Raw genomic sequence first — 16,864 nt, 5'->3', positions numbered from 1 at the left:
TTTTTTTTTTTTTTTGGTATAGGAATCTATTCTCTCCATGTTATTTCTACCTCTGGCACAATTTTTTTTGTTGAAGTGATGTCCAGGAACACATCTACTCTGTTAAGGAAGTATATCTGTATTAACTTTCTATCTGCACTTATGCTAGAATGAAATAGAACTGAAAGGAGACATTTTGATTTCTTTAAGTAGAAATGGCCTAGTGGTCTTATTTCTAGCTCTATCATACATGGTCATTTCCCCAGAAAGAGTCAAGTTCAAGGTGGCCTTCTAAAGTGATCTAGTGCTTAATCTTGACTCTTCTAATTGTTTTCTTGGGCTGTGAATATGTTAGTTTCCAATCTGCTTCTAGATGTGTACTTGCTCCCAACATTTTCAGTCCCTTGCAAGGGCTGTTGCAGGACTGTTCCATTATAAATCAAGGGTTGCTTTTATTTTAATTGGATAAATGAAGCACATGATGGTCTATCATAAACTGGAATCAGTTCACCAGATGATGTTTATCTGAAGAGGCTGAAGAGCCTTTATTTTTTTTTAAAAAAAAAAAGACACAGCATAATATGTATTAAAATTTTTCTCTTGATTCTTATAAATGTATCACTGAAGGTCATCGTTGCTCTTCAGATCAAAAATGAGGACATTTTCTTCAATGGCAGCAGGTTGAAAGTTTCTCTCTGCAGGACGGTCATTTTTGAACTGCCATACTCTTCCAAAGTGATGGCTGGAATTCTGCAAGCTACACAGATGTGCAGATACAGCAATGGCGGCAAGAATCACCAAAACCGATAATACTATCAGGATTACAATTCTACGAGATGAGACTGGAAAAGGACAAAGGGGAATCTTAACAGCAATTGATACACAACCACATACTTCAGTTTATTTGATTAAAATGTATCAAAGTTATTATGAAGCGTACCTTTCACAGATTGTACTGTAATCTCATGAAAATCTGAAATATAATAGAAAATTAATGACTAATCACAATAGTGTGCAAAAGTTATCTTATATAATGTACTGCTTACATGGTTATACAGAGAAGGAGTACGCTGTAATCAACAACATGCAGTAAGTTCCAGATTTTTACATTCCATTTATCTGTTCAGAAAATGTTGTGAACCAAGGAAGATTTGACTTATAAAATGATTGCGTTTTAAGGAAACATTGCAATGAAAAGTCTCAATTCTCCCACCAGCCATGTGCTCTTAATTTTTATTAATCTTATCATTTTAGAGTACCAGTTTTATAAAAATACTGGCACTTCAGCCCTAAACTATTTACCAGTACTTGGAATAGAAATTATAATCACTAAGTTCCATGATAAGATCACACAAGCTTTTAAATCCTTTACCCTAGAAAGGAAATTAAGGATGATTCCTGAGTGATAATGTATTGCACAAAGTGATAAGAAAATTTGGAAAAAATTAAACTGGATCACCTCCCCATAAAAAATACCCATATTATTCAGAGTTTCAAGTATATGAAAATATTGGCACTCCTAATCTATTTAGTTGGAATAGAAATAATTGATGTTTAATTTCCATGATAGGAAAGCAACATTCTGAAGGGGGATTGAGGCCATGGCAACCACACACCATGACCCCAATCTGCCTTGAAGCTGCCCCAAAAACGAGTGGCAAAGAGCCATTCCTTTTTTGGATGGCTAAAAGCTGGGTTTTCCCGACCACTGTGGCTGGAAGCCAGCTTTAAGACACTTTGGCAGCCTGTTGTGTGTAAACGTTATGCTGCTGGAGTGTCTGGAAGATGACCCACGTGTGGGTGGCTGCCTGCCTTGGAGCCAGCTTCTGGGCATGTTGGGGTATGCATCATCTGTACAGCACTCCCCCAAGATGTCCCGAAGCTGGCTTTTTATGCTGGTGTGTTTTGCCCCCAAATCTCATAAATTTACTGCCATAGAAAAGAAATTATGGCGGGATACAGACGGGCAAAAAGGGGTGTATTCATGACGTCATGAAGGTAGAGCCTTCAGACGGGCCTTACCTGAATGCCGCCATGAACACGGCCCCCACACGCCCCAAGCGGGAAGAAGCGGCATTAAAAAGGTGCTGCTTTTCTCCGCTTCTTTTCCGTTTGATGCGCAGCTGCGCAGCTCCGTCTGTAAGCTGCTGCACCGGTACGCCAGAATTGCTACGCCGCTAATTTAAGTTGCCCATTTAAAAGCTCCGTGTCTCCTGCGTCGCATAATGAGTCGGGGTCCTGGAACATGCGCAGTTTGCAGTCAGGCTTTAATTGCAGCGTCAGCTGCCATGCAGGTGTGGAAGCTGCAGCACAGCTGCAGCGCATTTTAAGACTCGTAACCCTAACCCTAACCCTAGAGCAACATGTACTCATGCGCTGCTTGGAAAGTTTGGACTTTAAAGTGAGCCCCTACACACATTCCTGTGCCATTTTCACCTAACAATAAAAACCGCTAAAACTGTAAATATTTACATATGTACAAGGGAGGTGATGGGGGATGGCAGGGGGACAGCGGTGGCAGTGGCGACAGCTGTGGCTGTGCATTGCAGATTCAGCAGGAGCGCGGGGACCAAAGGAGAGGAGGCATCCATGATGCTGGTGACACTGGCAAAGTGCAAGTGGACAAGGATGTCAACACCAGCTGATCACCAGCTGGCAGGAGACCACCATTGTTCTTGGGCAGAGCGGGGGAAAAAGTTTTAAAGGGGCTTGGGCACTTTAAATGTGCCCATAGGCTTTCTGCCGCCGCTGCTTAGCGCTGCAGCTGCGCATCCGCCAGCCGGCAAAGGAAAAAAAAAGCCCCGTTTTTGGCCGCCCGTGAGGAAGCTGCCTCTCTCTTTGCAGCGTCCTCCGAGGCGGCGGTTTGGAAACTGCGGGTCAGAAACGGCCCCAGGTGAGGCGTCTTCACTGCCCCCCATGTGGAAGCCCCATCACCTGAGCCACGCCCCCGGGGCGGGCGGTCTGGAGGCTCCGTATTCAGCAGAATACACCTCCAAGACATCTTCCCCTGCCCATCTGTATCCCGCCTAAGTTACATTCCTGTTGCGGAGAATGTATTATGAAAATGCATGAAAAATCTGGGGGGAAATGGAACTTATTTTTTTCCATATTGTTCTCACAGAAAAAAAGGTAAATCTTTGCTATGAGTTTCCCACTGTGGACTGCAAAACATGCCACTATGTGTTCTAAGGGAACTACCATGGGATCAATTAAACATTTAGAGCAGTGATCACCAGCACTATGGTAATGGTTTTAAAGTAATTAACTGCATATGATTACAGTAAAAGCAAAAGGAAGAGTAGTAGAATATAAATGCATATGTTATTTTTAACACAGGTTCATACCTGTGTGGGTTTTACATACAAATCCTTTTCTTTCTTGGCAGGATGATACTTGCCAGACTCCATCTGTGGCTCTCAGGGCAGTGCATGAATTTCCTTTTGTCTGGCCCAGCAGAGGTTCATTCATGCCCCAGTTTGAATAATGAACTGGAGAACCATCCAACCAGACTATTGTACTGTCTAAGGGTAAAAGTAGTGAAATCATTATGCAGTATAGCCTATGCACTGCAACAATGTATAAAGAAGTTCTAATTGTTATTTCATCTCGAGACACTGCTTATGTAAGAATGGAAAATTCATGTAAATTTCCCAAGAAACATTTTTGAGCAGAATGCTAGATTTCTATCAGTTCTTGCCCCAAAACTGAGTGGTCCTGGGTTAATGACTTCTAGGAGCAACTGTGGATAATAACTGCTGGCTGGGTCACAAAAAATTAGCTATATTGGAGGTGTCTGCAGAATAATTGTGAAAATTCAACTATTTTGGGAATTCTTCTACCATTTTCCTCCTCCATTAATTTTACTTAATGCTCTAAGTAAACTAAGTGCATTGGGATGGAATGGGATATAAACTAAAAAACAAACAAAATTGTTCCCCAAAACACAAACTAACTTTTAATTCAGATATTATATTATTCCTTTGAATTCAGGCATTAGGTTATTTATCCAAAATAACTTTTGAAAATTACATAAACCTCCAATAAGACTATAAGTGGAGTAAAGTAGAATATAAATATCTAAACTGATATTAAAATGCACAAAACAGAAACCGTTTCTGGCCTGGAATACCAATAAATATTAAGAATGTTAAGAATCTTGCAACTGTCTTCCAAACAGGTATAGTATGAAGCCTATCTTAAGTACATGGGGCACAGAGACAAGGAATGCTGGCCTTAACAATATCTCTGTTTTCCTCCCTATCTGGTAGGACTGGAATGAAGAGTTGCTAGTTTATGGCAAGCTATGCATCTAAGCCACACCCAAATAACCTACAGTAGAAGAAAGCAAAAGAAAACAATGTTAGCAAGTAGAAGGGGTCACAGATTGAGAAGAGACAAAAACTAGCTTCCCCTCTAGGGCACAAGCACAGAGCATACTAGCTCAGTGATTTAAGTGAGGAATTAGCCTATTACAAAAGAGGAAATGGAGGAGGAACTAAGTGGTCAAGTAATAATGTGGTAAAGTGTAGGATGTTGCATTTGTTTGCACATAATAGGTTAATAGTATATCAGCTAACTAAAATTTCTCACACATGCAAAATTCTGCTAAAAATTCTGCAACACAGACTCCAGTCACACATGGAAAGAGCAACCCCAGAGATGCAAGTGGGGTGCAAGAAAGGAAAAGGCACTAGAGACCATATTCCAAACATACAATGACTAATGGAGTGCACCAAGGAATTCCAAAAGAAAATCAGCATGTGTTTTATAGACTATAGCAAAGCCTTTGAATGCATAGATCATGAAAAGCTATGGAATGCTCTTAAAAACATGGGAGTGCTACCACAGCTCACAGTCCTATGAGACATCTATACTCAGGACAAGAGACAACTGTTAGAACAGAATAGAGAGAAACAGAATCACCCTGTTTGCTCAATTTGTATGCAGAAAATATTGTATGAAGAGCAGGTTTACACTTGGAAAAAGGAGGAGTGAAGATAGGAGGAATATCAACAATCTAAGATACAAAGATGACACCACACTACTAGCAAGAACATCACAGACTTGCAGCAATTACTAAAAAGGGTAAAAGAAGAAAGTGCAAAGGCAGGCTTGCTACTGAACATAAAGAAAACAAAAATTATGACCATGGAAGATCTACATAAATTCAGCCTAGAAAATGAGAAAATTGAAATAAAAATTTTCTGTACTTTGGGTCAAACGTCAATCAGAACAGAGATTGCAGCCAAGAGATAAAAAGAAAATTAGAATGAGAAGAGTAGATATGAAAGAACTAGAAAAGATCCTAAAGAGTAAAGGTATAAAACTGAGCACTAAAGTTAGAATCATCCAAGTGATTGTGTTCCCCATCGCCATATACAGATGTGATAGCTGGACAATGACGAAAGCAGATAAGAGGAAAATCTAGCCATCTGAGATGTGCTGGAGAAAAGTGCTGAGGATACTGTGGACAGGCAAAAAGATGAACAAATTAGTCCTTGAACAGATTAAGCTTGAACTCTCCCTGGAAGCCAAGATGATCTAATTGAGACTGTTGTATTTTGGCCACAATATGAGAAGGCATGACTCATTACAAAAGACAATAATGCTAGGAAAGTTGAAGGGAAGCAGAAGGAGTGGAAGACCATACGCTAGATGGATAGACTCTATTAGGAAGATCACGGGTATGAGTTTACAGGTCTAAGCAGAGCAGAGGAGGACAGGGAGTCTTGGAGATGTCTCATACAGAGTCGCCATGAGTTGGGGTCAACTTGAAGGTAGTTACAGCAACAACAGCAGCAGCTAACATTCTCTCAGAAGAAGCTACATGCAATTCTCTTCCTCTTTACTCAAGAACATATTAAGAGCCAAGCTTAATCAGAGATAAGGCCTTCCTAGTCCTCCCAGTTTCCTTTAGTGGATCACTGGAGTTCGCAAGCAGGGTATGAGCATGACAGTACCTTCTCTCTCCATGCACTCATGTTTTCCGAGAAATGATACTGAGAGATAATACACACTCAGCATTCAGAAAGCCACAGATAGCCTTATCTCCCTGCTGAATTGTCTAATCATTTTGGAAGCCATAAAAACTGATGGTCATTGTTGTTGTTCTGTGGCTTCAAGTTGTCTCTGACTTATGACAACCCTAAGGAGAACCTATCATAGGGTTTTCTTGGTAAGATTTGGTCAGAGGCGGTTCGCCATTGCCTTCACCTGAAGCTGAGAGGGTGTGACCTGCCTATGGTCACCCACTGGGTTTAATGGCTGAGCAGCGAATTGAATCCTGGTCTCCAGCACTCAAACCACTACTCCATGCTGGTTCTTGGTCATTATTACTTCTTGTAAAATACTTACTATCAGTGAGAAACTGGATATTCAGCCAAATCATTTGAACCAAAGATCTCAAAAGATACAGTTCTTCCAGAACAAAGGTATTTTCATCTTCATCTTTAATAGTTAGAAGATGAGAACCTGAAAATGAATACACACCAGATCTGCTGCTTCATGCTTTTGTTCAGTTATAAGGACCATTTCAAAATTTTAGGTTTAGGTGTTCTTATTATGTCTACTTTATACAGTGGTACCCCGGGATACGAATGCGCCGCCTTACGAAATTTCCGGGTTACGAAAAAAATCCAGTTAATTAATTGTTTCCGGGTTACGAAGGTTATTCCGGGTTACGAAAAAATTTTTGGTGCTTTTCGGCGCGATTTCACACGAAATCGCGGCTTTCGCTATTAAAGCCTATGGGCTTTTCGGCTAGCGAAAGTTTTCCGGGTTACGAAAGCGGCGGCGGAACGAATTAATTTCGTAACCCGGGGTACCACTGTACTTAAATGTACTTCAAAATGTACGGGAAAATGACAACAAGCTATTGCAATGTCATCTGAATGCTACACATTAATCAAGCTATTAGATTGCATACTAATTACTTATTGCCCTTTGATGGAAGATCTCTGGCTGGTTTGAAAAATAAAGTATGACCATAAAGTAAACAAATATAATATGTGAAACTGACCCCTCTGAACGTCCCCCCCCCAAAAAAAAAACAAAGTAAAGATAACAACAGAGGACAACAGTAGTGCAAAGGTATAACACAGAGACACACATCACCTGAAAGATGAACACCAGCAAAAAAAACAACCCATAAAATAGACTGACCATGAGATGTGGTTGTGGAGCTGTGATTAAAAATATCTGGAAGGCTCCAGGTTCCCTTTCCCTATTTAAATATCCAATATCTCCAATTACAATTTCTAACCAATGCAGAGGAAGTGCCAGCATTAACTCAAACATGAGATGTGTTACGTTACTCCTAAAATAACTTGCATAGATTATCATCTTACAACCTTTGAACTTGGGGCCTTTCAAAGAACACTGAAGTGATCTCTGAAAATCTTGGCCCATAAAAGAAGAAAGATTGTAGAAGAGTCTCTCTGCTTTTTTGATCTTGAACTGTGGAAGAGGACTGCACTAATTTTCTAAACAATCCATTTTAAATCAAAATCAAATTCCCTGCTGGACAGAAGTGGCAGAATACACATTTTTTTCTTTAGGAAGACTTGCTTTTTTAAAAAGCAAGCCTCAAACTGGTATCTAGCAATGATAATCTGCTGTTATATATAAACTGCCAAGTGCATTCCTATTTCAAAAAGAATTTCATGGTATTATAAACTGATTTTATATATATGCTAATATGTAAAATGGCCACACACCCACAATTCTGGCAAGACCTGAGTTATATCTAGCTTTTTGTGGATTGTATCCATTATGTCCAACTACATCAACAACAGTTTTTTTAAAAAAAATAACAAATCTTGAACTTGGAATGGAATACTGACAAAAATAATGTAAGGCTTATCAGATCTCTGTCAATCTGTGTAGCTATCGAGAAGTTACCTTGCTTTTTGCAAAATTCAAATGCTTCATCAAAGTTCAAATTCTCAAAAGCTGTGGAAAAGCTGTAGCAACTATTTTCAAATTTTATCCAAGGGACAGTCTTTTCATCACACCAACCCTTATTTGTTGTTAAGTTCCTTTCTGTGAGAGAAGGAAATATTTAACTGTAACAAATATCAGGAACAAGCCACAGCCAAACATATGTTCTAAAAGTTCCACACACTTTACATTCATTTATTGTAACAGCTACATAATATTACTGTCAGTTTTAGAACTATATGGGAGGACTTTATGTGTGTTATGCCCGGGGCAGAATGACAAAATCTGAGAGGAAATGGGGCAACTCTGCTTTTGGCTCAATTTTTGTTTTCTTCTGGAACTTCCTCCAAGAAGTATGCTGCAGGTCCACATCATAATGTTTACTATTCTTCACTGGACCACTTTATTGTTCCTTGCTTGTTCCAAAAACTCTCCAGCGTCAGTGCTACTGTTAATTAGTATTGCTGTTAACACAGATATCCACAGAGAGTCCACAATCCGAGCATGAGGGCAATAGGAACTTTTGGTTCATGTTTCTCAGTAAGTAGTATTCAGAAGCACAGTGCCTCTGATATGGGCGATACTATGTAGCATTATTACTATTAAATGATAAAGAAAAAGAGTTAGGGTATAAATGATATATATGCATGAAATATGTATGCACCATTAATGAAACATTTTATGAGTTTAAGCATGAGGAGAAAGATAGTAAGTCCTGGTGCCTAGAGAAAATGGTGGTTAAAAAAAAGGAAGGCTGTAATAAATTGAGAAAAGAAGAACTACATTGGTTTCCAAACTAAATACTCTAATCCCCAGTGGTTTAAATGAAGATGTGGACTGGAGGACAGAAATCTAGCCATCTTTGTCTTCATTTTTTTTTTTTTGTCTTTGGCTATTTACAATTGTTTCTACAATTGTGCATCTTTGTTATTACAGTTGCTCTTCTGTTTTAGCAGGGGATCCGTTCCAGCCCCCCCGCCACAAAAACAAAATCGCCAATATTCAAGCCCCATTGGCTTGAATGGTGGTGTATGCTTGCGGGTGCCAATGGGTGTGCATTGTGGGCACACGTCCCATTTTATCCCCCTTCCTCTGCCGCTTGTGCATAAGTGAGGGACGTGGATCCCAAACTGGCAAAAATGGAGAGGCGACTGTACTATCACTCTCTTCAAATCCTGCATTCAAGTTACATGTACATTGAAAGTAATCTATAGTGTTCAAGTTTGGAATGTTTGTATGTGTTTTAAATATTTGTAGGACACTGGTTATGATGTAGGATTTTTTCTGCAGTTAACACTGACCCGTAACAGACTGTACTTTTTTACCAATACATCAGCCTTGTATTTGGAAAAGGTATTGGACACAAAGTTCACATTGGTAACTGAGGAAGATAGTATCTGGCTTCTGTTTAAATGAAGAACTGAATGGAGCCTTAGGCTATCTATTTCCTTCAACAAATGATTTATTTATTCCCTATGGACCTTCTCCCAAACTGCTATTTACAGTATGGAATGTGTAGTGAAAATCTGAATAATTGATCATTTAAGTGCTTTATTATATTTGTTATAAAACTTTACACACACACACACACATATTAAGGTACAGCACGACTGCGCTATACGCGGGCTCACCATATGTGGGCTTCAGGTCACATGGACGGTGAGTCCTAATATGATGAATGGGGTATGCGCCCTTGGTGTGCGCTGCGGAAACACACCCCATTCAAATGAATGGGGCTTGATCAGACACGGGATTTGCTTTAAGCGGGGGTGGTGGTGTCTGGAATGGATCCCCCGTGTAAGACAAGGGCGCACTGTATAACTCTTTTTGTTTACCTTTTATAATTTCAATGAGTTAGGTTTTATCCTTTCTTCTTTTCTTGCATTATGACTAACAGCCATTTATAGGCTTACACTATATGAATCTGTTTAATCCCTTTTAAAACTTCCCACACTGGCAGCCAATACTACATATGTCATTTGTGTATGGGGATTACAATGTCTCATTGGTATTTTGGGATAACTGTTTTCTTTCCTTAGGTAGACATGTTTTTGCAAATTGCTGGTAAAATACACATCAAGAATATTTAAATAAGACATTTTCACTATTTCAACTTCTGCTTTTAAAAAGATGCTCAAAGACCAGAATGGGCTATTTGCTGGAAGCATTTTTAAGGTCAATATAATAATTGATCTACTGGTTGAAATATATCATTAATAGGGTTACCAAAGTGAAAACTGGAGAGGACTCCTGTTTCATCTGGTGTTGCTTGTTACCTGGTTATGTGACAAGCGATCCTCGTTGAAACTCTCTGTGCTACACAACAGTTAAAGGTATAAAAGCCCTCCCCATTTTTTTTTAATTTGGCTGCCCTAGATTCATAAGACATGGACATTTGGGTAGTACAGGGTGGAAAGAGCCTGTCACTGAAACATTCCCACCGAAATTGTTTATCTCCTCTGGAAGTCTCAAGAGCAGGCACAGAAAACTCTAAGAATCTGTGTGAGTTACACAGACTACGTGGAAGAACAATAGACTTACTGGCTGAAATGTGACAAACTGCCCCATTCAAGAGTCTCTCACAACCAGTACTTCTCCAGCGTCCATTAACATCTATGTAAATACAGCTTCCTGGAGTCTGGGGTTCCTCATCTGCCCAGAAGGTAAAATAAGGCTTGGTACCATCTGACCATTCAGTGCTAAGTCCATTCTGACAAAAGAAGTATCTGATTAAGTCTTGCAGTGGCTCCACTTAAACTGCAGAACTGCCTGCCTCAGGAAGTCTGACTGGCCTTTCTCTTATTGCCTCCTACCATCTAAGAAATGCTAGAAGATACTTTTGTTCTAGTAACCATTTAATCTGCTGGACTGAGCACTTTATTAGCTGCCTGCCCATTTAAAAACTGTTTTTATTTCCTGTTATTTATTTTAATTTTTAATCTTCTTTAATTATACACAAGTTCTGCATAATCATAGCATGTTACTACCACGAATTGCTATAGTGCCAATCTATGGAATCCTGAGATTTGCAATATTTAGAATTTAGAATTCTATTTCTAAATTCTAAATCTATTTAGAATTCTCTTCTAGTGTATTCTAGTGACCCACCAAACTACAAAACCCAGCATTCCATAGGGTACAGTGGAATCATAATGCTATAATTGTGTAACATGAAAAAAACTGATATTGCTAATTTTTGATTCTGTATTATGATTACAGTGGAAGGATACAATATTCATTCATCTAAATATAATGCATAAACAAACACCGGTGCTAAGGAAACAGCACAGATTTGCACAGCCTACAGGCAAGATATCAGAGCAATATATTCATTCTAAGAGTCTTATCACATTAATAAGCCAAGACAGAGCCGTGAGAAGTACCTGTCTACATGCCTCAAAGCACTTCTATTCTCTTCCCAAGGGATGTAGTCATAAAAATATGTCTTTTGCCGTGCTGGGAAATTCATTTGGCAAAAGGCACACTTTCATGACCATCTCCCTCTGTGAGGAAAACTGAAGTGCTTCAAAGGCATGTGGAGAGGTAAAGCCAAAAGCCACTTCTCTACTGCTCTTGGCTTACTTTTGCAGTAATGAGATATGGTAGGTACCTGATTTTTCCAGGAATACTTCCTAGATTCCTTATTTATAAGTTGGATACATGTTCCATATTGGGAAAATACTGACAAAAATGATATCCCTCTTGACAAGTTGTCCCCTTCTTGTAATAACTAGTAATAGTCCCCTATAAGAAAGCTCCATAATTTTGGCTTCTGTCACCCTGCTCCATGTCATTGGCTACTGTTGGTGGAGATGGTAAAATAGTGACACTGAGACAAGGATATAAGAAGTTCTGAATAAAAAACTCTGAAGACCATGACATAAGGGCTAAATGGGGCTGCCTCTCAGGCATGTAAAAGACCTAAATGTAAACAATATTATAAGCCCCTTTGAGCCATACGAGTTCCCTAAAAATACAAGTCAGTTGTATTTCCTTGTCTGTGGTTACAGAGGAAGGTGTTCTATTCTAAAGGGAAAAGGAGGCTTTTCCTTCATATGTTTTCTGCAGATCCAATTCTTTTTATTGTTGTCATTTCTGACCTATGGCGATCCTCAAGGAGAACTTATCATAGAGTTTTCTTGGCAAGATTTATTCAGAGGGGGTTTGAGTTTGTCCCCCTCTGAAGCTAAGAGAATGTGACTGGCCCAAGTCATCAAGTGGGTTTCCAGGACTGAGCAGAGATTTGAACCTCCTTGATCTTCAGAGTTGTACTCAGTGCTCAAATTATTAAACCACACTGGCTCTCAGAGTCCCAACTGAGCTCATAATAAGACAGTAAATTTAATATAAACTGATAATTTATAAAGCTTCCAATATGCAAATATAGATCCACCTGCATGGCTGTGAGCATGTGGAATCTCCACAACTTGATGTTCCAAAAGATGTACAACTTGCCTTGTTGTATGGTCTGCTTGACATATCCTGTATTTTGGCTGCTAGATAAAAAAAATATCTGTTTTCCAGACTTTTCTAATAACCAGTGCCCACTACACTAAGTGCATATCACTTTCTCACACTCCTGGCAGACTCTTCTAATATCTCTTCAGATCTATCTCAAATTTCAGTTTCCTAGATGTCTAAGAAACAGCTTTGCCAGTCTGGAAAGCTGTTTGACCTAAATCCAACTTTGAGTCGCTACTAGAGAAGACCCACTGAATCAACTGCTGAATAAGTCAATACTCATGATTTAATGGGTCTATGGAACAATCTGGGGCCTCTGGAGTCTTCAAATCTGAGTGACATGCAGACAAATGTCCCATTTCAGAATTTTGTAATAATATGGGTGTTTCTTGACTAAACATAATCTAAATATTTCAGGGCCCCAGCTCATTAAATCTGGACAAACCTGGAATATCTCATGTTCGGATCAAAGTCAAAACTTCTCACTGACATTTTGGTTTTTCCACTAGTTGAAAGGTGGAGAAGGTGAACTTTCTTGATTCCCTATCCTACTTCAATGTCCCACATTTCTTGAAAGGTTGAGGGAGTTGGGTATGTTCAGCTTGGTGAAGAAGCTGAGAGATGACTGAAACATTACATGATGCCACCACTTAAATATTTAAAAGGCTGTCATAGAGAGAAGCGTGCAGGGAAAGACCATGTCGAATGGTTTTCAGTAAGAAGAAGGCAGATTTAGATTGAGCATTAGAAGAAACATCTATAACCGAGTTATATACACCGCCTCTGGACAGCAATCTGCTGGGGATGCTCTGAAGCATTGGACTTGAAGGCCAGTGAAATTCCTTTCAGTTCTGTGATTCTGTGTTTCTAATATCTCTTCCTGAAGGTTGAGGAATCATCCAGAAGAATGGATGGTAGAAGCATATGTGGAAAGCAGGAGGAGGGATGAATCAGTGAAAACTCTCTCTCTACCTTCCATCAGTATTAATGTTCTGACCAGATCTGTACTGACGGATGTTCCTGCCAATGCAATAAAAAGCTCTGGAATGAACTGTAATGTTGTATTTCTCTGTGCCTATGTCATTGATTTATATAGCTAGGATCTGCTTCTATACTCCTCCCTCTTCCACTCAAATGTTCAAGTCTCTGAACTGAGAAAGTGGCTGAAATCAAAAGTTACTTTTCTCTACAAATTCATTGTGCATCTTAACTTTAATATACATTCTATCTGAATGCACCATTCACCAGGAGCCCTGGTGGCGCAGTGTACTGCAGCCATTCACTCGAAACCACAAGGTTGCGAGTTCAAGACCAGCAAAAGGGCCCAAGCTAGACTCAGGCTTGCATCCTTCCGAGGTCGCTAAAATGAGTACCCAGACTGTTGGGGGCAAATTAGCTTACTTGCTAATTAGCCTACTTGCTGTTCACTGCTATGATCTTTGGAATAGCGGTATATAAATAAAACAAATTATTATTATTATGTTAAAGAGGCAAAGTTTTCAAAAACTTACATCAGAAATGAACAATCCAATCCAGTGACTGTAGCCCAGTCGATTTATAATTATGGTGAGGAAGGCCTGGTGATAGTGGTCTGCAATGCTGACCAAATCAGCACCATTTTCTTTGCATGTTTTTAAAGCCATATACCAAGTCATATTGCCATTGATTAAAATATATGTTCTGTTTGCATATTCCAAAGTATTTGGTATTGGGTACATGACTGAAGGGTCTAATGTATATCTAGAAGTATCTGTGGCAAGGTGAAAAGAAAAGATCAAGAGTCACCCAAAAACATTTAAAAATTTCTAGTTTTTTGTTTACTTTAAATAAATTCTCACTTTTCAAACAGGATATAGTCATCTCTGGAAAGAATATAAATTCGAAGAGCTGGTTATGACCTATAAAGTCCTATATGACTTCCCTGTAAGCATACCACAAAGTTAAGAAGCTGTTCTCTCAGGAACTTATCATACAAGGCAAGAATTACATTTGTATAATAGCTCCCTCTATCTGCTTTTCTGTTGTTGCGCCCAAGATAGCTTTAAAAGCAATTCTTTTTACAATAAAAAATTCATTATTGAACTATTTTCCAACTTATGTTGCACTGTGATGTAAGTGTGAAACTTCAATTGTGCTTTTAAAGGAAGTCCCCACTTATGCAAGGGTTAAGGGCAGAGTCTTATGTGAAACTTCATTTTAGGATATATTTTTGAGTAAACGTCTTAACCTATGTATATTTCTAACAGAAACAAATTCTTTAGGTTTTAAAGTACTGCCATTGTTCAGGCTGTAAAATACTACAATTAATTCTTAAGCATACAAATAAGAATGAGAATTTCCTCTGGAGTAAAAAAAAGGACAAGAAACAACAAACATTTTCTAAAGAAGCTCGAGTCAATTTGGGGAGACAGAAAGAGTGTAAAGCTTTACTATCACTAGCAGCTCCCTCTGGGGTGACATACTTCATATTTTATTTCAAAGAAAGAGACCAGACAGATACAGTAAACTGCAGTAAGATGAATGTAAGCCATGCCTGTTTTACAATACTAGCTGTGTTAATTAATTGTTACATGGCCTAAACAACTTTACTAAATTTAATGGCGTAACTTATGACTCATACGGTATCCTAAAATACTTTATGCCTTTAAAATAACCTGATGCAACTAAGATATGGAGAAAAACAGGCAATCAAAATGTATGGGTCTATGACTGCTTCTAAGCTGAAATTGTAGGGAACCACTGGAAGCATGCATAGCTTTAGTTCTAGAAAATTTGTCTGAATGAGTCATCCACATATATGGATTACACATTATAACACATTGGAGATGGTAAATGTTTGTGTAATTTTTTTACAGTAGCAAAGCAAAAAAGAATTCTGTACCTTGAGCCTTCTGGCAGACAAACCCATTGGTTTTTTTGCAATTTTCTAGGTCCCATTTCCCCATTGAATTGAAACTAGGATTATTTAATATCAAAGTACATAGTGGAGCTTCTTCCTGAATATCAGAGCTGTTATCATAGTGATTCTGAAATTAATATATTACAGTGGAAAATAAAGTGAAAAGCAATATATAATACTTTTATGTAAGGTAGGAACAGTAAAAATATAGAAGACAAATCTGACCTGCAACTATGTTGCAGTGTGAAGTCCCATACTCCACTCCATTCCTCTGTCCCATGGTTTTCTGTTGCCTTCTCCAGAGTTCGATGGTTACTGCACAAACACAGTCTCCTCTGGGGTATTCTTAAACCTTAGATATTTTTTTGTGGATAAAAAATGTACTTCCACAAAACCTCTGTTTCTACAACTCTGCTGACACCGTTTTTGCTTTTTTGCATGTGTGTGGTGCAGTTGCATTATCTAGCCCACATTTAATTAGCTTGTTTGCAGAATATTGTGGGAGACCTTACCAAAAACCTTAGCGACATCAAGATGTACTACAGCCACAGCATTCCCTTCATCTACCAAGATGGTAATTTTATAAAAACAAAAACAAAAAAAAGAGATCAGATTAGTCTGGCATGACTTGTTTTTGAGAAACTCACGTTGACTTTTTGTGATTATGACATTAAAGACTTAAAGACTCTCTGTTTAATGAGGTGATCAAGAATCTTCCTCAATACTGATGTCAAGCTAACTGGGCAGTAATAGTTTGAGTCCTCTTTTTTCCCTTTTTGAAGGTGGGGACAACATTTGCCCTCCTCCTGTCTGCTAGGACTTCTCCTGTTCTTCAAGAATTCTCAAAAGATTATTGCAGTGGGTCTGAGATTACTTCTGTGAGTTCTTTTAATACCTTGGATGTAGTTCATCTGGGCCTGAGGACTGGAATACATTTTGATTAAGCAAGTATTCTCTATTCGGAGTTGAAAACCATCCTGTTCAGAGAAGCCTTCCCAGGCATCGCATAATTGTCGCTTACTATCTGATGTTCTGTTGTTGACTGTTTATCGATCCATTTCCTGTATTGCTATGTACTGTATATGTATTATCCTACTTGTGAGTATGTATTTTCCCTGGATAATGATTAACCTTCCATTTTGAAGCCAAGCCCTCCCTCCTGTCCATCTGCCTTGGTCCAGGCCTCGGAGGTTGAGAGGAACTGCTGGACCTCTTACCCTTTCCCGTCACCACTCCCTTCTCCTTCTGTGTCATGTCTTTTTAGATTGTAAGCCTGAGGGCAGGGAACCGTCTAACTAAAAAGATTGCATGTACAGCGCTGTGTAAATTTACAGCGCTTCATAAATAAAGGTTAATAATAATAATAATAATAATAATAATAATAATAATAATATTGCCTCTTTACTTATTCTGTGCTGCATCTCCTTTCTGCATCATCTGCTCCATTTTCTTTAGCTGCTTTATCACACTAGGGGCCAAACAGGATTTAAACAAGTTAAATGAGAGTTAAACAGGAAATGCCTGCTGTTTATCACATAATATTTCCTGTTTAATTCTCGTTTAAATCCTGTTTGCCCCCTAGTGTGA

General features: G+C 38.8%; 1 protein-coding gene across 1 annotated transcript in view; it reads right to left on the bottom strand.

The window, feature by feature from the left end:
- Positions 1-571: 571 nt before the first annotated feature.
- Positions 572-16,864, bottom strand: part of PLA2R1 (phospholipase A2 receptor 1) — a 75,602-nt gene continuing 59,309 nt past the window's right edge. Inside the window, exons 23-30 of the mRNA XM_089523036.1 lie at positions 15,260-15,404; positions 13,890-14,128; positions 10,459-10,627; positions 7,879-8,019; positions 6,334-6,450; positions 3,324-3,500; positions 920-952; positions 572-821 (exon numbers count right to left, since the gene is read on the bottom strand). Of these exons, the coding sequence (XP_089379162.1) occupies positions 598-821; positions 920-952; positions 3,324-3,500; positions 6,334-6,450; positions 7,879-8,019; positions 10,459-10,627; positions 13,890-14,128; positions 15,260-15,404 (1,245 nt within the window). The 3' untranslated portion in view covers positions 572-597. The remainder of the gene's footprint in view (positions 822-919; positions 953-3,323; positions 3,501-6,333; positions 6,451-7,878; positions 8,020-10,458; positions 10,628-13,889; positions 14,129-15,259; positions 15,405-16,864) is intronic.

The sequence above is a fragment of the Sceloporus occidentalis genome, unplaced genomic scaffold (assembly GCF_023333645.1).
Source record: "Sceloporus occidentalis isolate IW3139 unplaced genomic scaffold, rSceOcc1.0.p SCAF_4, whole genome shotgun sequence".
Lineage (NCBI taxonomy): Eukaryota > Metazoa > Chordata > Lepidosauria > Squamata > Phrynosomatidae > Sceloporus > Sceloporus occidentalis.
The sequence above is the reverse complement of the archived record's forward strand: the minus strand, read 5'-3'. Positions and strand labels throughout refer to the sequence as shown.